General features: G+C 27.2%; 8 protein-coding genes and 1 non-coding gene across 9 annotated transcripts; 4 read left to right on the top strand and 5 right to left on the bottom strand.

The window, feature by feature from the left end:
- Nucleotides 1-219: 219 nt before the first annotated feature.
- VNE69_01017 (putative SP-containing membrane protein) lies at nt 220-978 on the top strand (the record flags this gene model as incomplete). Its single annotated transcript, XM_065472148.1, has 1 exon — nt 220-978. One exon carries the CDS (start codon nt 220-222, stop codon nt 976-978), a length of 759 nt encoding a protein of 252 aa, XP_065328220.1.
- A 110-nt stretch (nt 979-1,088) lies between these two features.
- On the bottom strand, nt 1,089-1,385 carry VNE69_01016 (tRNA-intron endonuclease; the record flags this gene model as incomplete). Its single annotated transcript, XM_065472147.1, has 1 exon — nt 1,089-1,385. One exon carries the CDS (start codon nt 1,383-1,385, stop codon nt 1,089-1,091), a length of 297 nt encoding a protein of 98 aa, XP_065328219.1.
- A 325-nt stretch (nt 1,386-1,710) lies between these two features.
- On the bottom strand, nt 1,711-2,331 carry VNE69_01015 (putative SP-containing membrane protein; the record flags this gene model as incomplete). Its single annotated transcript, XM_065472146.1, has 1 exon — nt 1,711-2,331. One exon carries the CDS (start codon nt 2,329-2,331, stop codon nt 1,711-1,713), a length of 621 nt encoding a protein of 206 aa, XP_065328218.1.
- Nucleotides 2,332-4,217: 1,886 nt separating this feature from the next.
- Nucleotides 4,218-4,289, top strand: VNE69_01901. The gene has a single exon. It is a non-coding gene; the product is annotated as a tRNA-Cys (tRNA).
- A 7,813-nt stretch (nt 4,290-12,102) lies between these two features.
- Nucleotides 12,103-12,603, bottom strand: VNE69_01014 (putative SP-containing protein; the record flags this gene model as incomplete). Its single annotated transcript, XM_065472145.1, has 1 exon — nt 12,103-12,603. The coding sequence occupies one exon, from the start codon at nt 12,601-12,603 to the stop codon at nt 12,103-12,105; it is 501 nt and encodes a 166-aa protein (XP_065328217.1).
- A 2,317-nt stretch (nt 12,604-14,920) lies between these two features.
- On the top strand, nt 14,921-15,280 carry VNE69_01013 (DNA repair SWI5-like protein; the record flags this gene model as incomplete). The annotated part of the gene is made up of 1 exon (XM_065472144.1): nt 14,921-15,280. The coding sequence occupies one exon, from the start codon at nt 14,921-14,923 to the stop codon at nt 15,278-15,280; it is 360 nt and encodes a 119-aa protein (XP_065328216.1).
- Nucleotides 15,281-15,366: 86 nt separating this feature from the next.
- On the bottom strand, nt 15,367-17,175 carry VNE69_01012 (uncharacterized protein; the record flags this gene model as incomplete). Its single annotated transcript, XM_065472143.1, has 1 exon — nt 15,367-17,175. One exon carries the CDS (start codon nt 17,173-17,175, stop codon nt 15,367-15,369), a length of 1,809 nt encoding a protein of 602 aa, XP_065328215.1.
- Nucleotides 17,176-17,460: 285 nt separating this feature from the next.
- On the top strand, nt 17,461-18,228 carry VNE69_01011 (putative SP-containing protein; the record flags this gene model as incomplete). Its single annotated transcript, XM_065472142.1, has 1 exon — nt 17,461-18,228. The coding sequence occupies one exon, from the start codon at nt 17,461-17,463 to the stop codon at nt 18,226-18,228; it is 768 nt and encodes a 255-aa protein (XP_065328214.1).
- A 209-nt stretch (nt 18,229-18,437) lies between these two features.
- On the bottom strand, nt 18,438-18,893 carry VNE69_01010 (histone H3-like protein; the record flags this gene model as incomplete). Its single annotated transcript, XM_065472141.1, has 1 exon — nt 18,438-18,893. The coding sequence occupies one exon, from the start codon at nt 18,891-18,893 to the stop codon at nt 18,438-18,440; it is 456 nt and encodes a 151-aa protein (XP_065328213.1).
- Between the last annotated feature and the right edge of the window lie 6,105 nt (nt 18,894-24,998).

Below are 24,998 nucleotides of genomic sequence, written 5' to 3'. Positions count from 1 at the left end.
AAGAAATTAAAAGGGAGAAAATCATATTTCTAAGCATTTCGAAAATGATTTATAAATAAAATGTAAATAACGTATCTGGTCTAAAATTGTCTATAAAATACAGTGAAAGCATTTAATTTTGTTTTAAAACAAAAATTATATCATTTTAAATTTTCTCTTTTTTTGAGTTTTAGGGGTAAAAAATTAAATAAAATTCTTTTATATATATGATACTTGTACATGATAATCCTTATAAGATTTATAAATGCAACTAAAAATGAATTTGTAAATACTATAGGCATACAAATCCCTTCTGTTGCTAAAGAAAATACAGGAATATTATATAGAATTATTTATTCAGTACTACTTTGTTTTTTTATTATTTTCATAATGCGCCGTAAAAGCCTTTTTATTGGTTTACAACAACAGGCCATTATTTTACAAGGAATGTTTTTTGGTATTGAAGTTGTTTTAGAGTCTTTTGGTATAAAATGGTTTGGTTTATTCTATTGGCTAATTGCTATAATAACAGCACCAGTCTGCGCAATTATAAGCGTCAATGATAAATTTCTTAGAATATTCTTATGTATGGTCAATTCATTTGGAATATGCTACCTTTCAGCTGTCATTTTTAGAGTTTCTAGTACTATAAAACTCGGAGTATTGGGTATTGTATTATATTTATTATTGATATTATTGTACAATGGGACAGCCAAGGCGCAGCTGTGCTTTGCAAAAACTTTTACTGTCACTATTTCAGTTTTATCAATTATACAAATGACCAATCTGATAAATATTTTTAAGGGAATCCATGGAACTAGTCAGGAAAGCGTGGTTAAAAAAATTATATATTTTGGTATAAGTGGAGTGGTCCTATCAATTGTAGGAATATATTTTGTTTCATTTACTTTTTATTCGGATTGGGCAGAAGAAAAAGCAAATAAGATTGAAACAGCTACAAAGAATGCAGTCAAAAAAGAAACACCTGCATCCGCCTAAAATAAATATTATAAAAGCATTTATTTCAACATTTTTTTAAGTTATTCTATAAAGTAGTTAAGATAAATACATTTTTAAATTTCATTTTTCAATTTACCGTTATAATTGGTCTATTGAGTAGTTAAAAATCTTTCCACAGAAAATATATCAAAAATTGTACTGTTTCTAAAAACCACCACTATCAACTCTTTTTTGACAGTATTACACACTCGTTGTACACTCATTAAATCAAAAAAAGATTGACCGTTTTCTACGAGGACTCCGTATTTTGAATGTACATTTTCTGGATTATCAGTGTACAACAAAAAATCAATGCCGTATTTGATACCATCTTGAACTTGAAATCCTAAAGATTTGAAATGTGAAACTAAAATGGATTTTTTATATTCCAAATTTGAACTTTCCATACTAGAGGGCAAAAAACAAAGTGTTTATTATTCAAAAATGTCTGTCTTGATATGGATTGCATTTAAAAGCTATTTGTTGAGAAAAAAGAGTTTCTTGATGAATTTAATCATATTAGCCGAAAACAAAAATTTCAATAAATAAGTCGACCGTTTTTAATTAATTATATTTTATAATTGATCTTAAAACTCATAACAAATATAAAAGTTACAAGAAAAATTTTAAATTTGGTTGGAACTTATATCAAACAATTACTGTCTATTTAAAAAAGTATTATGAAATGTAAAATAAAGTTCAAAATTAGCTAGAAATCATTTTAATAAAACATCAAAATGCGAATTCAATATATGACAGTGTCAGGATGATGAACAAGTTGAAAAATGTCTTACTGACTCTTCCAGTATGCACATTATTTTCTTTTAGTTCATTCAATAAACTTATATTGAACATTCCATACAGAAAATAACAACACAGTAAATAGCCTACAACAACAGTGTGTATCTTCACCAGAATGTTTACCCTTATAACAGCAAATAGAAGATAAAATCCACACAAAATTAATATTATTTGTAAACTAAACGTAGGACTAACTGATCTGCTATCAGATATATTGTAAAATATAACGCCAGTTAATAAACCACTATTTACTAAGTATATTAATCTAAGAAGCACATTATTACTAGATATATTATAATAAATTATAGCGATAAATAATGCTACAGCTACAAAAAGATACAAGCCTAATCCAAATATCTCTTTTAATGCCAAGACTGTCCCATGAGACATAAGAATAAATGATGTGTGTTTCTTAAGAGTCTTATTTTTACTATGAGCGACAAATAATAAGAAAATTAAATCTAGAAATATAAGTACGCTATATAAATAAGAACTAGAGGTCGATACTTGTTCTTCTGTGCAGTATATGTAATTCAAAAGTAATAAAATCATATAGATAAATATTAATTTGTTTATATAACGAAACAAAATATGTGTTTCATAATTTTGCATCAGGTTTAAAATAGTGTACAATTGAAAAAATATATCAAAATTATAATAAAAAACCATTTTTATATTTACTTTATAAAAATACTAAAATTTCCTATTAAATTATTAAACTTAAAAAATTTTATATTAATTATGAGGGTATTTTTTTAATGATACTATAAAGAAAGTTAAACTTCAAATCCTTTTATTTAAAGAACAGTACGTAAGTCAATGTACCGAAGATGATAACGCCAAGTAGTAAATTCAAAGATAAAGATTTCACGTCCTTGTTTTCTCCGCGGAAAACTGGGAATCCGGTGAATTTTTCTACAAGGAATACAATCACCAAATAACATATCATTATCGTATGAATTTTGAATAAGACTTCAAATCTTGTAATTCCAAGGAAAATAAACAATGCCGCAAATACAAGTGTGCTTGTTCCCGAAGCAATATATTGGTAAGATGTTCCACCAAGAAGACTGTATACAAATGTACTTAATAATGTACAACAATTTACAATCGTGATGATCTGTACAAACAAATCATTTTTACACAGGAAATAGTAGGCGATCAAAATAAGGACAAGAACAGCTAAATAAGCGTACTGGTTGGAAAATTTAAAATAATCCAAGATCTTATATATTGATATAAAGGAGCCGTGTGTTAGAAGTAGGAATCGTGTATATTCTCTAAATTTGTTTTCAGGAAAGAATACAACATACAATAGAAATACAAGATCAACAAGGATAAAGATATATAGAATTTGAGCTAAAGGACCTGACAATGGAGTACTTTCTGAAGTTGCTGCACCAGGAGATCCTGCTTTACCTTCAACTCCGGCCATGATATTTGCAATGAAAAAGCTCAACATGTTTTGAAAAGAAAAATGATCTTTTATATTTTTTTTTAAAACTCAGGTTTCAATTAAAATTTTTATTTGTTAACTTCGAAAATGTTGTTTGAAGGAACAAATAGAAATTTTAAACATTAAAAATGTAAAGTTATTATTTTGTTATAAAAATCAAAACTTAATCCTTAAAACTACTTTTTTTTCTATGAAATTTTTACTGATTTTATTGATCTTTGATCAATATAAAAATACAATTAATTGGGGATAATTTTTTATGTTAAATTAACTTTATGTTTTTTCTGATAAATAAAGTCGATTTTTAACTTTTTCTCCTTTTTTGAAGTTTTGTGGATACCTTTACATTATGAACCATTAAACAATAATAAAAAAAATCATATTAAAATGTGAGGATATTTAATTTATATAGCCTGTTGTATATATTAAATAAACATTGTTAATATCGCACCCAACTTTTATTTGAAATCAACCATTTTATTATATTTACTTTTATGTATTATTCATTTATAATTACATGGCTTTACAATATTCAAAGCTTAATATTGCCCAGCTAATAATTTTTTTATATTTTTTTAATCACAGTCCAATTCTTTAAACTAAGTGTATGGAACAGAGAATCGAATTTTATGCTTCTATTAGCTCTTTTTGCCAATGTCTTCTTATTTACTTTATTCGTTTATTTGCTTATCGGTCTTCATATGTAAATTATTTCGATTTGTTTATTCTTGGCTTTTGAATAGTTAAATTGTTTCTTATATTCAGAGCGCCAGATGATTTCTTTGGCTGATAGTTGTATATTTTTTATATTGACTTGTGTATAGGTTTATATAATCCTTGTATGTTTTACAAATTTTTTCTTTCATAATTGTCTTCTTCAAAGATTTATTATTGTACTTCATATGGTGATTTCAAATTTTTAATGAGTTAATGAAAAAAAAAAACACAACATTTAAAATATGTAAAAAACAAACTTTCTTGTGGGTCCATAGTTCAGTGGTAGAACAGTCGCCTGCAAAGCGGTAGGTCGCAGGTTCAATCCCTGCTGGGCCCTATTTTCTCAATTTTTTTGTTATAAATTAGAAATTACTTCCATTGTTTTTTATCTACGCAAAAATTCTAAAAAGTATTTAATATAATGTTTTTTATTTTCTGTCAATAAATTTTAACTAAAAAAAATTTTTAAAAACAAATTACAAAGATGAAAGTATGCATTGACTACATTTTTATTCTTTAAAAAACTTTTAGTACTTGGCAATAATATTTTGTTTTATTATTTATTTATTTAAGCCTATGTTTCAATATATGACACATAGTACTTTGATATTAAACTCTTCTGAATTGTACATTATAAAAAGGAAAAAATAAGTTCCATAATCAGGACAGGATCTATCTATTTATGATTTATTAGAAATAAAAAATTTTAAATTACAAAAAAATATCATACTAGTTATGATGAACTTTAAAACGTTTCACTTTTATATAAAGTAGCATTGATTAGTTAAATCAAGACGAACAGTTTACATTTTCTATAATGTATGGGTAATCTTTGAAACATAGTGTTTCACTTAAAATATAAATATTTTTTTTTTGTGAAAAAAACACATGAAATTATTAAATACAATCTTAAGCTTTTCAGTATCTATCATTGCCTTGAATTCAAACGAAGCATCATCAAATTTGAAAAAATCGAATTGGGGATTATGGGATAGGTTTACAAGACCGTGGAGAGCCGATTATCCATATCCATCTTCTATTGAGCCGGTTGGGAATGAAAATGATCCTTTTAATGTGAATGCGGGATACTCAGGTTCTTCATATAGCAGAAGATTTAGTAGGACTTCTAGCAGCAGTTCAATCAATCCTACTGCACAAATATAATAAATACTGTTAGCCACGTACTTTTTTTTTGTTATTCATTTTTTCAAACATTTATAACTACAACAATTTATGAAATAAACAAAACATACGAATAAAGTAAAACAATAAATGAAACATATGTAATTAGTGTATTGATGTTAAAATCTTTTAATGATTTTACCTTATAAAATTTTTATTTATAACAGAGAAAAGATTTAAGTTTTACAAAAAAAAACTTGTGGATTAAAAATTTATTTACTTATATTAACATCTGTCTAGCCCGTAGAATGGTTTGCTTATAAGATGAAACTGAAAATATGTGACATATTGATAAACCAGTAAATCGTGAGAGAAAAAAAGGAAGAGCACAAATTTAATATCACTCTAATTTGTGACTTATATAGCTATCGTTCGTTATAGCTAAACACATTGTCATAATGTGTAAATGTAATTATTAATATAATGCAGTAAAAAGTTTCTCAAAATTAACTATTTAAAATTATAACAATAAAAATTTTAAGAATAAAAATAAATTAAAATGTGCAATAGCTTAAAAAAGAGCCTTGTTTAAATTAAATTTAATGAAATTGTTCAAAACCCACGTAATGAGTGTATTCTATTCAACCAATGGTCTTAAAATGTATTTGCTTGGTGTTTTGATTTGCAAATATTTTTAGATAAAACAATAAAAGCTAAAAAATACTTTAAAAAACTTTATATATTTGTTTAATATCTATGTAAACAATAAGCATCTTTTAAAACTAAGTTCTGTAAATGCTAATATTATTCAAGTAATATATTCAAAAGTAAAGGCGAGTTTGACTTTATGATAAAAAACATTATGAAAAAATATTTGAACAATTTTTTATAAAATCGATAAAATCTACTACAAAAAGATGTTATGTTTTTTTTCACTTTCTTTCTTTTTAATTTCTTAAAGTAATTTTTGCGCAAAAAATGCATTATTGCTTCATAAAAATAATTTTTTGTTTCGTTTTGTTAATTCTAAAGCTAGAAACTAACACAAAAAAATATCAGTATAAATATGGCACGCTAAATTGTAGATTTAAGACGACGGAGTCGAAAATTCTAGATCTAACAAAAATTGAATTATATAATATGTTTGACTAAGACTGATAAGATATTGTAAATTATATATTCTAAATACAATAAAACGTAATTAATTGTCATCACTGCATATTTATAAAATTTTTAGAGAGATATTTTTAGGTATCAGATTTTGTTTTTCTCTTAAAAATAAACAAAACTATGCTTTAAGATATTTTTTTGTTCTTAAATGTCTATAAAACAATTTTTTTTAGCATTCTCCGAATTGACATTTCTGAAAATTTGACTTTCAATATGACTGTGTGCAAGATATTTCCAGTAAAATCGTAAATATTAATTTTATAGATATATTTTATATATGTGACATGTGCTGCCTCCCTTGCTGCTCGGTGTGTCTAAATATGAATTTTTATTAAATTGTTTATTGTAGTTCTGTTCCCTCATAACTCAGTGTGGGGTTAAAAATAATTCCTTTCATAGTTTTATTTTCCTGCTCTTTCATCTTTCAAGAAAAGATGGGATATAATGAAGTTATAGGTGTAAGCATATTTTGAGTGTTTTAGCTTTTCTAAATACTTTGTATTCTGTTCATTGATTGTTTACGATAAGTCATTGTAAACAAATGGCATCATAGTCATTTGACAGTTTTGACCGAGGGATTAGTATCCATAACTCCTCTGTTATCTCTAATGGTTCTGAGGGATGTCGTGTGACAATATAAAAAAGTATTGTACATTATTTTATTATACCATGCCGAAAAATTATAATTAATTTTATATTGAAATTTAAATTTATTTTAATAGGATTTTTATATTGAAATAAATTAAATGCTAAAAATACTCTTTATATTTTAATGAATATCTAGCGGTTGATTTTTATTTTGTAAGTGAAGGTAACGTATTTTAGATTTATTACCAAACATATGGAAACATTATGTAAAGAATATTAAATATAAATATTAAAAAAAAGTAAAGATACATTTTTTTATCTTGCTGTATATACGTTTAACTACATGTTTTATTGCTTTTTCTTACTGTCTACTTTATGCCAAAATAATGGAAAAAAACTTGCCTTTAAGTTGTTTATAATATTTAATACCATATATAGCGTTATTGTACGGATTGTTTTTTCAAATTTGATAATTGATTGCTTTATAAAAGATAAATTGATTTTTTTTTATTATCCGAACCACCCAAAGATAATTTTTTTTTAAATTAAAACTTTTTTTTAAAATATATGCCGCGTATTATGATTGTGCTTTCAATCACAAATATACTCATAATTTTTGTTTTTTTTATAATTATAGGTAAAAATCATATCTTTTCTTCACCTAAATGAAAATATTATGGTCTACTTTGTTGGAATATAAAATGGAGTTGTTGATTTCGAATATTTTGAGAACATCATGTCTAATGTCTCGAAATTGACATTTTTATATTTGATATGCGTTAGGCTCCCTATAAATTTAATTTTCTTTTTAATTTCACAGCATTGCCCTCACCACATACTGTATCAAGTAATTCTCATAATTTCGCATATAATCATAAGTGTTTGTTCAGTCTAATAACATATTGTAGTAGTAATATTGAGAACTGGCATTAGAATTATAAATTCATTTAACAAATTCCAAAACATAAAAAAACAAATGAATTTTATTTCTTCAATAAGCTATACAATAGGCTTATTTAATGCGAAATCGATAATATAACTATTTAAGTCCCAATTTTACAAATATTTGATGGCAAAAATGAATTAAATTTAGAGTACATTATTCGGAAATATTGAAAAATTAACCTAAATATAATTTTATTCTATGTAAAATACAATTTATAAATCATTTTCTTGAAAGGAACAGAAAAATCAAATTTTATTTGAATAAAATATTTTTTTAGATATTGATGAAATTAACTTCAACTTATATGATAAATATTTTTAGTTTATATTTGCAAAGTTTGTGCTTTATTGACTAATGTATGTAAATTTTATTAAATTGATAATTTGTTCAAAAAAATTGACAAGTAATTTTTTTTTAAATTTTGGGAATTTTTAAAAATACAATGTAGTCATAAATTTGTTGTGTTACAATTTTGTTTTTAAAAACAAAAAATATGTAAATCTATTTCATCACAAACTTGTAAAAATAAAACATGAGTCCTATAACAAATAATGATATCAAATACTTCAAATTTTTTTTTATTTTGATAAGTACAACAATAAATACTAATTAATAAAAAATGAATTTAGTTAGTAATTTTTATAATTTTGAAACAAAATATTTATATCATAAAATTATTTTAATTTGTCGGTATATTGATTTGTTTTAAAGTTATTATAAATAGAATTTTTTTTCCGAAACTTAATGAATCTACAGAATCTCTCAGTTCTTCTCATAACTTTTGTAATGAAAATCTATTCAAATTCTAATGAACAAAAGAAAACTGATCTATGGTGGGACAGAAAAATACCAGACAGAACAACTGTTGGGACTGAAAGCCCCTTTAATGTCAGTAATACTTTTAATGACAATCCATACCTTGCATCCTCTGGTGGTTTCAGGCGTAGTTACAGAAATTTTTCTTCCCGTTCTGGTTATTAAATTAAAATAGTTATAATTTCATTATTTACTTATTTTATATTATTAAAAAATTTTATTTATATTTGTTCAATATTGTTTTCAAATAATATATCATGCGATGCAAATTTTTTAAGTTTTGAAGATGCAATAAATGGAACTGATCTGTAAAGAAATTATATTAACACAGATTTTTATTAGCTCATATGAATAATTTTTTATTAGTTGTTAGCATTTTTCAGGCTAATATTATAAATCCGCTTATATGTTTTAAATTAAAATGTCATTTTAAATATTTAAATTTTGAGCATTTAAATTTCGCAAAATCAATTTATATTATCTTAATTAGCGAAAAACAATTATTAGCATGACAATAATGATAAATATTTTTTTTACTAAAATTATGGGTTATGTATGTCAATTTTTATGTATCCATAGATTTTGTTCTATTTAAATAACTAATAATATTTGGTTATGTTAATCGTATGAGATAAAAAACTGAATAAATGGAAAATTGGTAATTAAAAGTTTAATATATGTAAATTTTTAGTTTTACTTATTCATCCTATATAAAGATAAAAGATAAGCTAAAGTAAAACAAAAACTAGTTGTACAGTAATTACATTATGTTTTTCCATTTCTGTTAAGAATCTTTATTCTCGTAACAATTTTAAATGTGTTATGAATTGCTGATGCTTAAACTTAAAATTATGCAAAACCGTTACTTATTTTAAAATACTTAAAGAGGCTGTGATAAAAAAAAATTAAGTTATTAAATAAATAATACAATAACCATACTGTGAACTATAATATAACTTATGGATTGTTATTTCCAATTGAAAAATGTCTGTATATTTATGAAGGGATATTTTGAAATGGTTGAAATTATAAAAAACATCATTTACATTGAATGTCAGCTTAAAAAAATTTACTTTGAAAAAATATTATGAGCCCAATGGATATATAGCTTTGTTTAAAAAAAAATATATTTGGAAATACTAAACAGCACAATATTTAACAAATTTTATTGTAAAAAATTTATAAATTGTTATTACGCTGTTTCAAAAAAAATAAGTTTAATTAAAAAAAATTACGCATAATTGATATTTAAGAAATCACCTAAATCGAATAGTTCTAGGAGAATGTACCGAAAGCAATTTCCAATAAATTAATTCACCGAAAAATTGAAATATATTATTTATAGGGATATTCATTGTATATATATATATATATATGTATATTTAATTTAAATTATTAATATGTAGGGATCATATATTGTATATTATAGCGGTTGAATATTATATTTTGGCTCAAAAACTGAATTAACAAATGAAAAAGTATAAAAATATAAAAAAGAAAAAAAATATTATAATATATAAAAATATTTTAGTATATTTCTTAAAAACCTATATTATGGGCAATGGCACGAATATATTCCATAATTCTTTCTCGTTTAAAATTGGAAACTATATTTAGAAGTGTCGTTCTACAATCGCGATACTTTTTTTTAGATAGAGGAGCATTATAGCCAGCCAAAAATTGTCCAATTCGAACTTCATCAGGGTTTGTTTCCTTTAAGCAATTGATAAACTTTCAAATATTCAAGCAGTACCCTAGCTTGCGGCTCGAACCCACGATGCCAACCTTCAACCGAGTTGCTGGGCCTAGGAAGACCATCTATTAATCAAGCGTAAATATTCCATATCTCTAATGCAAAATTCGGTGGTCGACCTGTCTTCGGCTTGGGCGGCCAATCCAAGTATCTTCAAAATAATCTAAGACGGCCAGAGCTTCGTAGGGCAATATTCCGTCACAAAATTCTTCAAAAATTACTACAACAAAATTGGAAGGTACGAATGCGATGGATGCCAGAATTTTTATTTGCAGTGCAAATTCTGGATTTGTTTAGTACAGTAGTTTGAATCCATGATTTTGAACGGCTCGAAAAATGCACTGTAAGGAATGGGAAAATTTTACACGCTAGCACCTGGAAACTGTACTGAAATAGCGTTCAGCATGGCTTTTTGAAATTTGCAGTTATGGATTGCGGATTTAATGATAGTTTTAAATTTTTAAAAGTGTAAAGAAATCTTGAATATGTTTGCTCTAATTTAATTTGCAAATAAGCAAGGACCAAATGAGTTTAAGCACTTTGTTTTAGGCCATGAATGGTGTACAATTGATGAAATAATAATGTAAGGTTTTACACGTGCCATCTGCATACCAGTGTCGACTATGTGCCAAAAGCCGTAAATTGTGAATCTCTGAAAAAATTAAAATTCTGATTTCATCTGCTCCAGATTCATACAGCAGAAAGAGTTCATCTCTAGCCATTTCATTAAATTAGTCTGTAAATGTAATTTCTTGCTGCGTATTTGAGAGTGCGCGGCCTGCTTCTACAATTTGACGAATATAACGAACGCTACGCTTCATAGTGTCAATCGATGGCAATTTCTGAGCTGCAGCTTGGTTGCATAGTAATAAACAATCTGATATAATTGATTATGTGCTTTTACAGAGGTTTTTGCCAAGTCTCGAACATTTGCATATTTTTATCGGTTTCGTCTTTAGCGGCATTACATATTGTAATCACTCTGCATTTTCACTTGTACTTTTGATAATGTTCACATGTCCAATATACTTTCGATATTTCCCAACCCCTTTGTCTTTAAAGAAAAGGTGACCTTTTAAAGGTAACTTTTGCTTTCCTTTCTCTGAGAGTATATATTCAATTTGCATGTTTAAATTTGGGGGTAGAATGCAACTTATAAAATATCTAGATTCAGTTGTGGCATTTTTTTAGTAAAGTATACATCTCACCTCGCAAACGTGTTCTCCCTTTTTGCGCCTAGGATACCCTTATTTTACTTTGTTAACAAACTTTGATGTAACCTTTATTACAATATGTCTAGATAGATCATTGCATCTTAATGCAATGTAAGAACAATAATGCTACAAGTACATTAGTAAATTGTATGTTCTATACTTGGGGAACTGATTTTGCGTTGTCCATATTCTGTTATTTTCAGTTAAAACTTTTCAAAACATTTTATAACTTTGTATTTTTTAAATTTATTTGTTTAGCTAATATAAATATTCAACTGCTATAATATACAATATATATGATCCTAATAGATTAAAAATTTAAATATAATTAATATCCTTATAAAAAACATATTTTTCAATTTTTCGGGAATTGATTTTCGGGGTTTTCTTTAAACACCAAATCATACTATTGTATATTTTTAAATTTTACATTCAAAAGTGATTTGTATACCATATTATCATGAACCGACAAAGAAATGTATTAATATAAATAGTTTTTTTTTATTAAATGAACAGCAAATTTTTTTATATAAACATTTATTTAAGAATATACTGCAGTAATTGGCACTGTGGATCCAGTATAAGTATAAGGGTTTGGTGGCAAGTGATTATAGTAAAAGCCCCAATCTCCATTTTCTTCTGTAGGTATAGGGGAATCGGTATGTAAGTCGTATGCTGAAGATGCTCTCGGATGTTGTTTATAATAAGGGAAAAAATGTGGACGTTTCAACTTTTTCTTATTTAATTGTGGTTTTTTTTGTGGCTTGGGTATGTTATTTAAAACCACAGGTGGTCCCACGTAACTCTTATAGTTTTTGATGGGTGAAGGCGATTTCTTGTATTTTGATGATTTATTAGGCATCATATTCATATTAGGATTATTATTTATACTCTGATTTCTGTTAATATTATAATTTGGACTCATATTTCTGTTAACATTATAATTAGGTCGCATATTTCTGTTAACATTATAATTAGGTCGCATATTTCTGCTAATATTAGTATTTGGCATTACATTTCTGCTAATATTTTTCCTTGGCATCGAGTTTCTAACAATACTTCCAGCAGATATCATTGTAACTATAAATGACAGTAAAATATATTTCATTCTTTAAATATCATAGAATTGCATTTTATAAATGAATTTTTATCAAACTTAGTTTCAAGAAAAAAAAATCTTAAAAAAGGATTTTTAATTATCATATAAATATGTATTGTTTATTATGTATGTTTTTGAATTTTTTTTTCTTGTTTGTTTATTATTTATTTGTTATTTATTGTAGTTTATGTTTTAGTAATGATTTGTTCTCAATAAAACGTGTCATTGTTTTCTAAGTCAAAATTTTAGAACAGTGACGTGCATCATATTTTTTGAGCTAGATCTAAAATTGTAATTTTTTTAGGAATATCAGTTATAAGAGATTTTTATAGTCTTTTATAGCAATACATCATGTTAAATTATTATCTTTTATTTCGGAACACATTTAAATATTCTAATATTTTTTTTTGTTTATTAGGAAAACAAATTTGTTGATCGTTTTTAAGTTTTTTTAGTGACTGCTTAATGTATATTAACATGATACACTTTTTATTGCTTCAAGATCATTCATTACTAGCTCTAACACATGAAAATATATGTTTCATAAAAACTTGAACACATTTATTTCTTGTTAAATTTTAACATTGAATGATACACAACAACATTTTTATCTAAAAGTTTGATTTACAAAAAGTTATTAATTTTATGGCTTTGTAATTTTCTTATATTTATTTCATTCTAGAGTGTCTTTTACAATTCCCTTTCTGATGTCTATTTTGTTTAGATTTCTAATTTTTGATTAGCACATTGTAGTTTATATTAGGAGGAAGTCATTATGATCTAATAATATAAAAATTTTTTAGTTAGATGAACCATCGACGCCATGATTCTACTATGGTTATATGCGCAAGTCTATTTTTAACATGTATCTTTCGTTTTTTATTGCTCAGTTAGATTTAATTGAAACATAAAATGCTAATTAAAATTAAGTAATACTCGATTGACAAATATTACTAATATTTTTTTTAATAAAACATTCACAGCTTGTCTATTATTTTTGTAAAGTATTCAATTTATAATGCAAATACAAATTTTTTTTTTCAAGTCTGTATTTTTACTATAAAAAAAAGTGTATTTACGTTAATATTCAATTTTAAATTCAATTTGTTTTTTATTAGTCTATAAAATTCATTTTAACTATAATACAAGACAATTTTCGCCTACTATTCAACTACAATTGAGAAAATATGACTATAATATTTTTAAGGTAATTAATACTCTGACAAGCATCTAATAAAATCAAAATTAAGATAAAATAAGCTATTATTAAAAAATACACCACTGCCTAACACTGTTCTTCATTTTAAAGTATGTTTCAGGTTTGAATAATATTAGTTTTAAGTACAAGGACTAAGATTCAAAACCAAATTAGAATTTGAAATATAGTTAATTTTATACAATTACGCATCTAATTTTCCGTGTTTAAAATTATACACACATAAAACGAAGAATTGCACTTTTCCCAGGGACGTGTGACGTTATAGGTTTAATTTATGATTTTTGTATGAAATTCATCAAAATATAGTATCAGATTGATAGTCGGAACATTTTATCAAATGAACAACAAGAATTTCGCTGTGTTTTTATTTTTGTATTGTAATTACATACGAGTAATTAATTTGTTATAAGAACTGCGTAGAGGTTACCGTGTAATTTTTCTATTCATTATACACCGAACAACTAAGTTAATATACAGAATTATATTTAGGTTTTTTTAAGCAATAGTCTTGAAAATATGATATTAAATATATAGTTTATTAGGCTATTGACGCAAAATACATTTGTTTATTAGTTAAAAGTGATTTATTAATGATCCAAAATGACCACAACTCTCATGTCCTAAGAAATGCGGCCTACCAATTGGCAGATTAGTGTAATAAGATTCGTATCCTAAGAAAGGCGGACTACCAATCGGTAAATCCGTAATATAAGAGTATGGTTCTAGGCTGTATATATCGTCGTATTTCTTTCTACTGCTAGAAGTTATAAATCTTATAAATATGCCTATAAGATTAAGTATTAACATATTAAATAAAGAGGTTTCTTATTTATAAAATGATGTTTCAAATATCAATTAATCATTTATTAATATAGCACCAGTAGATTATGTAACAGTCAAGACATTAAAAGAATTTCACACGAGAAAACTAAGAATATGAACTTATATTGTTTAATTAGTAGATAAATTAAATTAAATAAAGTTTACTTTATTTATTCATTTTAAAAAACATGCCTTTATTTTCCTAACCCCTTTAAAATTATGTCAAGTCTCTTAAATAATTGGTCAAAAGATGAAATAATCCACAAAGACAAAATATTATATTTCGATATTTTAATTTCTAAATCTCTAATTTCTAATATACAAAATACTGAATATTTTACTCTAAGTAAACCAGTAGAGATTGTAGAATATGAGATTTATAAATATTTTAATGAGAAGATGATTGATAAAATGAATATAGAAGATTGCACAGTAGAAATTAAGAAGTTTATAAAAGATCTCCATGTTTATAATGAGCTGAAAGATATTGGGCAGTCACTGGTGAACAAAATAGCGGAGAGAAGAAAGACGACATCTAAGGAGATTATTAAAGAGATGGGATATGATTTATTAATTTGAGTAAAAGTATTTCTAAAATTATCCAGATTAAAATATTTAATACAAATTTATTTATGTAATTAGATACAAATTTGTTGATTACAGATTTATTTCTTTTTTCTTGATTTTTTTAATAATTCAATGAAACTTATATTTTTCAGATTTAGAATTTCCGTGTCATCCTTGCTGATTTTATTCTGTAAAATTCTTGAGTCATCAAAATTTTGATTTTCAATATGCTTTGACATTTCAGAATAATTTAAGTCGTGTTTAATGGATTTTTCAGAAGTAACTGCTTCAAATTCTCCTTCAGATTTTGTGTTATCAGGTCTATTGGGCAGTTCGATATTTTTACTAGACTCCGCATTATCCGAATTTTTATTAGACTTCGAGTTTTCTACGCTATTAATTATTTCTGTTTTCTTGTTTCTTCGTTCTTTGGGCATTACTACACAAAGTCTATCTTTGTTTCTTGTCTTCTCTTTCTTTTTATGTTTTCTCTCTTTCTTCATGTTTTCGCCATTTTTTTCTATTTTTAATATTATCTGATCATGTTGTAAATGAGAATCCTGAATAATTTTAGACTTGACATTACAAGGCATTTCTTCTGTAAATGAGACATATTGAATGGGATCTGGTTCATTATTTGTTTTAATCATATTTAGTAATAAATCATCTTCTTCATTTATAAGAAATCTTCTTGTCCCGCACTTCCTTCTTTTTCCTTGAGGAGTCAACAAAACAGAAGAAGAATCAGAATTTATGAGTTGATTGGCTTTTATTTCTGTTGGCTTAACATCGATTTCTGTTTGTTCTTTTTTAACTTGATTAATTGGTTCTTTCTTTTTGATTGACTGTTCTTTGTATATTTCTGGCTTATTTATTCTTTCTTGTTTTGTGGTCTGTTCATCTTTTGCTTCTTGCTTTTCTTGATTAGTTGGTTCTTCCTTTTTGATTGGCTGTTCTTTGTATAGTTCTGGCTTATTAATTGGTTCTTCCTTTTTGATTGACTGTTCATCTTTTGCTTCTTCTAGTTTGACTTGATTAGTTTGTTCTGCTACTTTTATTTGTTGCCTGCATTTTGCCTTCTTATTGGGTTTATTAACTTTTCTTTCCACATCTTTTAGTTCTTCTTGCTTCGCAATTTGCTTCATTGGCTTTTCGCGCTTTGCTGTTACATCTTTCGCTTCTTCTTGTTTTGCAGTTTGTTTAATTGACTGTTCACTTTTTGTTTCTACTATTTTTAGTTCTTTAAGTTTAACTTGTTCAGTTGGTTCTTTCTTTTGCTTTATCTGTTGCTTAACACGCGTCTCGCCTTTTGTTTCTTGAGGTTTAACTTGTTCAGTTTGTTGTTCTTTCTTCAGAATTTGCTTGCGTTTTGTTCGCTTCTGCTTAATAGGCTTCTCGTTTATTAGTTCTTCCTGTTCCCTTTTCTGGTCTTTATTGTTTGTTATCTGCTCAATAATATTATTTATTTCTTCTCTTGTCATATTCGCTCCTAAAATCTCTTTTATCTCTCTAGTCTCTTCTATTTCATTCTCTCTCATTATTTCTTCCACTAAACATATCTGGCTTTTCAGTCTCAAATGCATTTCTTTTATTAGTCCTTTAAATCTCTGGTCTTGTTTCTCTAGTATAAATTTCTTACATATTTCTGTTTTATATCTTTTATCAGTACTAATAGTCTTATAGAAAGTTGTACATTTTTGGATTTCTAGTATTTTGCCTATACTTGAGTCGTAAGTATTCTGTTTTGTGTCTAAGTTGTGAGCATTTACAAGATGAAAGATGAATTTGTCAAGAGATGGAAGTTTATCGAGTCCGTATGTGCCGTATTTTTGTAAATATGATAGAATTTCATCAATACTATTGTCATTACTAAATGTATTATTTTTTGAAGTTATGTCGTTATTCATTTATTAGGGGTTTATTAAAATATTGTCAAATATGTAAGGCCAAATATGTAAGCTCAAATATGTAAGGCCAAATATGTAAGCTCAAATATGGAAGCTCAAATATATAAGGCGTACGCTCAAATATGTAAGCTAAAATATGTAAGCTCAAATATGTATGCCTTTCGTTTAATTTCAAATTGTAAAATACTTCCTTTCCTTTCAAAATGATCAGTTTATTTTACATCACTTTCAGTTTCAATTTCTAAGTTTCAGTTTTTTTATTAATTTTTTTTCCGTTTTTAATTTATGAAACTCTTGTTTATTTTTTTCATTTCTTCATCCCCACTAAACAAGAAATTAAACATCAATGACCTCTCCGATCCCTTTCTAAAAGATGAAAATGGACCATTTTTGAAAGATGAAATTAGTTCAGACCAAAATATATATAACACAATATCTCGGCCTGCTGACGACTCGTCTTCTACAAATAAAGAGTTATTTGATGACATAGGAGACAATAAACTACCAATTAAAAATCCACTTTCTGCTAGTGAAAATGCTCAGCTTACTAAGGACAAATTAAATGAATTTAATAATTCATTAAATGAAATATTAAATTTAGAGCAAACTGTAAATTCCTTAACGGACAAAGACATGTGGAAAAATTTACATGATTATATTATAAAAAACTGGGATAAATTTTTTATAGATGGGCATTTTAGTATCCAATTACAACTGAGATATGTCTTGTGCTCGTATGTAATTGCTTTTATACCTGGCCAGTTTGCTTTTTGTATACCTGGTTTTTATACCTATTTGATACCTAAGAAGGCCTATAAAGTGCCGATTCTTAGTGACGCCCTTTTGGGCGTGAAAAAATTTTTCAAATTTTGTAAAAAAACTTCAAGAGACAAATTATTTGTGACTTTTTATTTTGGACGAGCTAATTCTTTACAAGAAGATTTGGAGTTTATTAAAAAGATACCAGAGATGATAGTCAATAATCCTATAGGAATAATAAGGGAATTATTATCATTTAGTGTAAAAGCAGAGGGATATGACCCAACAAAGTAGAAGAAACTTTGATTTGATCGAAATTCAAGCTTTTAATAGTGTACTAATAATTATAAAAATAATAATAAAACTAATATAACAAAAATAAAATAATAATAAAACTAATATAACAAAAATAAAATAATAATAAAATTAATATAACAAAAATAATAATAAAACTAATATAACAAAAATAAAATAATAAATTTTGTTATAATGAACTATTTATTTCAATACATGCTTTGATCATATCCCTTGACTTTATTTATAAGTTTAATGTCACTTGGGAGCAAAGTCACTCTCTTGGCATGTTTGCTCGCTAAGTATGAAGTCTCCATGAGGGAAGTCAGATGTGTCTCAAATACATCTTGGAGTATCTCAAGAGCCTGCGATGTGAAGCGAGGAGCTTGACTATTAGTATTTTTAGCTATATTTCCAGAGATTCTTCTCATCATTCTAACAAAAGGCTGCCTACTACATAAAAAGCCCGTACTCTTCTGGTAGAATTTGATTTCTTTTAAGACAATAGAAGCAGACTTCTTTACTTTCTTCTTGGCTTGGCTATGCGTGATGTTTGGCTTCCTTATACTAAAAGAAGAGCGCTTTTTCTTAGGTGGGGATCTCTTATCGGGGGTCTTTTTTCCCTTGCCTTTTTGTGAAGTAACAGAAAAAGCTGTTCTGGCCATATTAGGGGACAGAAGAAAATTAAACAAAAACAAATTGGAGGGAAAAAAACAAAGAAGAGGGAAAAATGAAGTATTTAAAAATAAAAATGTAAAAAGAAATTAGATAGAGAAAAATTGTATTAGTCATAGAAAACAACAAAATGAACATAAAGTAAACAAATTAGTCACCAGATAAGATAAACAAAATAAAAAAGAAGAAAGTAGAAGGCATGTTTTTAGAGCAATATTTGATATAATAAATTTTTTGATTTTATTGGACATAATTGATATTTGCACAATTGGAGTAGGAATGAGACATGGTTTATTTTAAAAATAAACATGCTCATGATGTAATTTGGGCGAAATTTGTATTTTGATCATGAGTTTTTTAGCAGGACAAATATCATGCAAAACTTCAATATAATTAATTACTATTCTTAATATTTCAGTAAATAAAAGATGAAAAAACAACACTGTCGGATTTGAACAGAGTGAAACAAATTAACAGTTTGAAATTTAAGTACATTAAATTCTCTCTGAAAAAGAGACCATTATAAATAATTATCTTTTCATTAAATTCAGCTTAATTTTTTAAGATTCTATCAATATTCAATAGTTCTTAATTCTTCATCACAAATTAGCCATTATTGTTTAAGATACTCTTAAGCTTATGATTTATATCAGCCATGCCTTCTACATGCATTAATTTGCTCAGAGTTATCTTCTTTGCTAATGTACTTTCATATCCCTGTTCTCTGACATATGCTTACTAGTCTTTGTACTAAGAGATAGACTCTGGCCATGTCTAAAAATGTAAAATTTGTAATTTAAAACAAGTTATTTATGTTTTTATTGGATCTAATTAATGTTTAGACAGTTCTATTTATGCCTTTAACACACTTTTTTTGATGATTCTTCAGATACTGTTAAATCATTATTCTTTAAATCTTCGTATATAATTACATATAATGTATTTATTTATCATAATGGGGGGTAAAAATTATCAAAATATATAACATCCCCCCTCCAAGACGGTTAGTCTCACTTTATCCTTAACCCAAGCCGACTTTTTAGATCATAGTGCCTTTTCTTTACATATCTTCCATTTACTAACTTAACTATATAAGAATCATTGCCACATCTCTCTATAATTTTCCCACTCTCTAAAAACCTACCTTTCGAATATTTATCCGCACCTTTCAAGTTTTCCTTCTTAGCTACTCTCACGTACTCACCTACTTTAAATTTTTCCCTTTTCCCCCTGTTAAACAGTTTTCCATATTTCCCTTGTAAGCTATTTTCAATCATTACATGTCCAGTTTTATCCTCTGTCGCTTCTATTGGTGTACATTTTAGTGCCGTGTGGTAACTCATATTATATTTTTCAATGCTTCCCATGACCTTCTCTGCAAATGTACCTTCTTTAGTCTTCAGAATGCTCTCTCGCAGCGTACCTATAACCCTCTCGACTCTGCCATTACTCCTGTGTGATTCGACACTTACTTTCCTATGTTTAATTTCTAGTCTGTTACACAACTCTCTAAACCCCTCATTGATAAATTCTCGCCCATTATCCGTTATAATCTCTTCGGGCTTTTTTCCTTGTTCACACAACTTACTTAAAAATTCTGTCACATTCTTTCCAGTCTTGTTCTCCATTACCGTGCCCCATACTCTTCGAGTGTAATAATCTATCGCAACCAATACGTATTTACCTGCGTCTCTAAAATCAATGAGATCCAAAGCAACCTTTTCTAAATAACGTGTAGTATCTACAAACTCACATCCACCGAGTCTTTTTCTATTATATATTTGACATTGTACACACTTTCGAATTGTCTCATTTATGTCTTTCTTTATTCCGGGCCAATAAAATCTTTCCCGCATCGCGTAATATACACTTGTCATACATCTATGTCCAACTTTTTCGTGGTATTCCTGCATCAAACTTTCCCTTGACTCTTCTGGTGGTATCTCGACTTTCCGTCCCGAATCAAATCTCCAATATTTTTTCCCTTCTGCGTCATCGACGTGCGCTTTCCATTTGCCCTCTATCTGCTTGGCGGTCCTTTCTCTGATTTTCTTTTTCCTTTCAACGTCTTCCATATGTATCCTGCTTAACGCGTCAGCCACCACCATTTCTTCTGGTTTCTTATATTCTATGGTGAAGTCAAATTCCTGGATCTTTTCAATCCATCTATTTATTCTATTGTTATTAAAACACGGTTTATTTCTAATCTCAACCAAGGCTTTATGGTCCGTCTCGATTTTAAACTTCCTACCGCGCAACTCATATTCAAATCTTTTTATCCCCCAAAATACCGCGTACATTTCTTTCTCCGATATAGTATATCTGGTCTCTGTAGGTGTTAACTTTTTTGAACTCCATTGGATTGCTACCCATTCATCTTTATCGTTCTTCTGAAGTAACACGGCTCCTATCCCTACATTGCTCGCGTCCGTTCTCAATATAAATTCCTTCCTATAATCAGGCAATCTAAGTTTCCCCATCGCTCTCAAAACTTCTTTCAGCTCTAAAAACTCTCTATTCATTTCAACCGTCCATCCCCACTTCTTATCTTTACCTCTCAAGCTATCTGTCAGATGAATAGTTAATCCCGCGTAATTCTTTATAAAGTTCCTAAACCATCCTGTCATTCCTAGGAATCTTCGTGTTTCACTTACACCTGTCGGCTGCGGGAATTCTAACGCCTCGTTCTTCTTTATTTCATTCGCTTCAATATCTGTACCATTCAATGTGACTCCTAAGAGCTTAACTAACTGTTGGCTAAACTGTATCTTCTCAATATTCAATCTCATTTTATGTCTTTTTAATCTTTCCAATGCTTCTATAACTAGCTTGTCATGCCTTCTTTTAGTTCTAGCGTGTATAACGATGTCGTCCATATATACCTCCACTCCTTCTCCTTGTAAATCTTCAAATATTTGGTTCATTATTCGTTGTAATATCTGCGGGGAATTTTTATATCCCATTACCATACTGTTCCATTCATATACCTTTCTGTTAAATTCAAAGGCCGTTTTGTGCTTATCCTCTTCTTCAATCTCTACGTGGTAAAACCCTTCCTTCAGATCTATAACGGTAAACCATTTAGACCCCTGTGTGGCTCTAACGATGTCCCTAATATTTGACAACTCATACGGATCTTTTTCAACTAAGTCATTTAAACTCATTAGATTACTTACAAGCCTTACTCCTCCGTTAGGTTTTACTATAGCTCTAATTGGGTTCCTCCACTCGGATGTTGATCTTCTTATAATCTTTCTTTCTTCCAAACTTTTTATATATTTTTCAGTATTTTCCATCAACGCCTGTGGGATAGTTTGTCCTCTTTTAACTACTTTTTTCCCTGGTGGCGTCTCAATTTTACATTTCTCTATCTTACAGTGTACGATCTCTTCCTGCTGCAAGTCAAAAATTTCTCTAAACTTCGCTTTTATATCTTCAATGACAAGGCCCTCTTCTATTCTATCCTCTCTCATTCCTCTCCTTTTTGAATTTTGTTTACGTTTTGCTTCTCCGCATTTCCTATATTCTTGTGCGCTAAGTTCTGTGCTTGTTGATCCACTCTCTTCATGAACCCTTAAATACTTGTTAAAATGTTTATTTTTATTATCTTCTTCTTTCCTCTTCCTTACGAAGCAATCTCTTGCCATGTGCCCGAATCTACCACAGTAAAAACAATCTCTACTTCTTACTCTCGTAGTTTCTTCCCTTATTTTTCCTAATGCTCCTCTATTTGCCAGCTCCTCTCGAACTGTTCCTCTAACCGACTCTGCAATTATTTCCATCATCTTACTTTTGTCTTCTTCTTCCTTCTTTTTTAATTCGTCCTTTCTAACCTCCTTTTCCATTTCTTCAATAATTAAGGACCAACTATCTTCTTTTTTAATTCTTTCTACCATAAAGTTCTTTACTTCTTCCGAACCCATTTCATAAATTCTTGCCTTCCATAGAGACTCATCTACTCCATCCAACTCTAGCTTATAAACTATTCTTTTAATTTCTTGTAACATTATTCTGGCCTCTTGACCACAGCCATCACTTGTTGACTCTCGATTTGGTATCGCCCCCATGTATTTATTTATCATAATGGGGGTAAAAATTATCAAAATATATAACATATAATACAACTGTAATATCGCAAAGGACACGATACGCCAATAATTTCTATATACACAAACTATCTCTTTCACTTAAATTATTAAAAGGCACATAATTACTCAATTCTTGTATTAATCCATAATTGTAATATGTTTAAAAAATTCAAAAATAAATAATTTTTCTTGTTTACGACCAGTAAATTATTTGATATAAAATTTTTATAAACTTTTTGTAAATACATTTTAGATTTTAAAAATGTTTTATAAGACATGTTTTATATTATAGTAATTATAGTGTTGATATCTCTGTGTGATAATAGGATATTAAAAATTTTACTGGATGATATAAAAATAAAAGACGATAAAGTCTGGTATGAAAAAATTTACGATTAGTAAAAACGTACTTGCAGGGACAAGATACGGCAAATTTATGATTTCAAGGTTGATAGATGATTTATTAGAAGCAAATTTGTAACTTGCAATGATCTGGGAAATTTATAATTTAAATCGAAATTGCTTCATTTCTGTAAAACAAAAAAGATGTTGGTTCTAAAGATTATTTAAATAAGAAATGAGAATTTTTTTAATGATGTAATTATTTGTAGGGCTAAAATAAGACTTACACGTTTAAGAGGTGATATAAAATTATTTATCTAATTAATTTGTGTAAAAAACATAATGTAAAGAAAGAATAAATGCAGATTTTTATGTTTTCCTAACTTATGTTGCAATTTACAATTCTATTAAAATAACATTTTGTAAAAATCATACAAAATTTTATGAATTTACTATAAAATCTATATGAAATTATACATTTGTATAAATTTTATAGTTCTAAAAATATCAACCCCGTTTATAAGCTGTTTAATAGAAAAGGGATGCATGGAAAATTTTTAATCATATTTTTTGATATGTGCAGACGTGTAAGTATACATAAGCGTCATTAAACGTTAATTAAAGAAATATATTAATGTTTAAATTAATCTTAAATAGATAAACTGCAAATAAGAAATATATGAAAATAATGATAGATTAGTATAAATGACCCATTTAAAATTATCAATACAAAAAACAGCTTTTTGAGCATAATTTAACGCCCAAATTGTATCTTAGTCTAATATAACAATATTAGACAAGCAATATCATTAATTTTTACATATAAATACTCAATAAACGTGCAGATGACGTTTTTTTAAACAATAACAACATACTGTCGAAAATTTTGATTTACTATGATTTTGTGCAGAATAATGAAGTAAAGGCTTTGTTTATTACACATTTAGGGCCATTTATTATATAATACAACATATACCGACCTTTTGCTTGACTTAAGAATAGTTTTGCAGCGCATTAATTTATTTAATAAAACATCTTATAAAGACAAAGCTTGAAATTAAGAGAAAATTTTGTGTTATAGATCAAGTTTTAAGGTATAAAAGTTCAAATATCACACCAAAAATATTCTATTATATATGTCGAGAAAATAATTTTATTTCTTTAGTCTTAGCACGTGAGACAGAGAAAAATAAACAAAAAAATTTAAATTCTTATTAATTTAATATTTTGTTTTTATTTAAGACTAATATGTGTAAACTCACTGCGAATAAGAAAAAAAATTTGCATATATATTCAATAGACTGAAGAACTTAAAGAATAGTTTAAAAACAAGTACAAAATAACGTAATCGTGGTGTGCAACAATATACTATCATAAAATTTTTTAATAATTGTTCATTTTTATTACTTAATATCTTTGTTTGGTTTAAAATATTAAAGAACCATATGAGTTAAGGGCTAGGTTCACTTACGTCTTAAATCACAGGATTGAGAACAAAAGTAGATTAATGTATTCATATGAGGGTAAACCACAAAAAATAACATTTCCAATATAAATATCTAATAAAGAGTTCTGCAAAATCTAAAAAGATACTTAGTTTTAATAAATTACTAAGAATTCCTACATATATTCTCCACATTAACTTTATTTATGATTATCATTAAA

Source organism: Vairimorpha necatrix, chromosome 1, assembly GCF_036630325.1.
Source record: "Vairimorpha necatrix chromosome 1, complete sequence".
Lineage (NCBI taxonomy): Eukaryota > Fungi > Microsporidia > Nosematidae > Vairimorpha > Vairimorpha necatrix.
The sequence above is the reverse complement of the archived record's forward strand: the minus strand, read 5'-3'. Positions and strand labels throughout refer to the sequence as shown.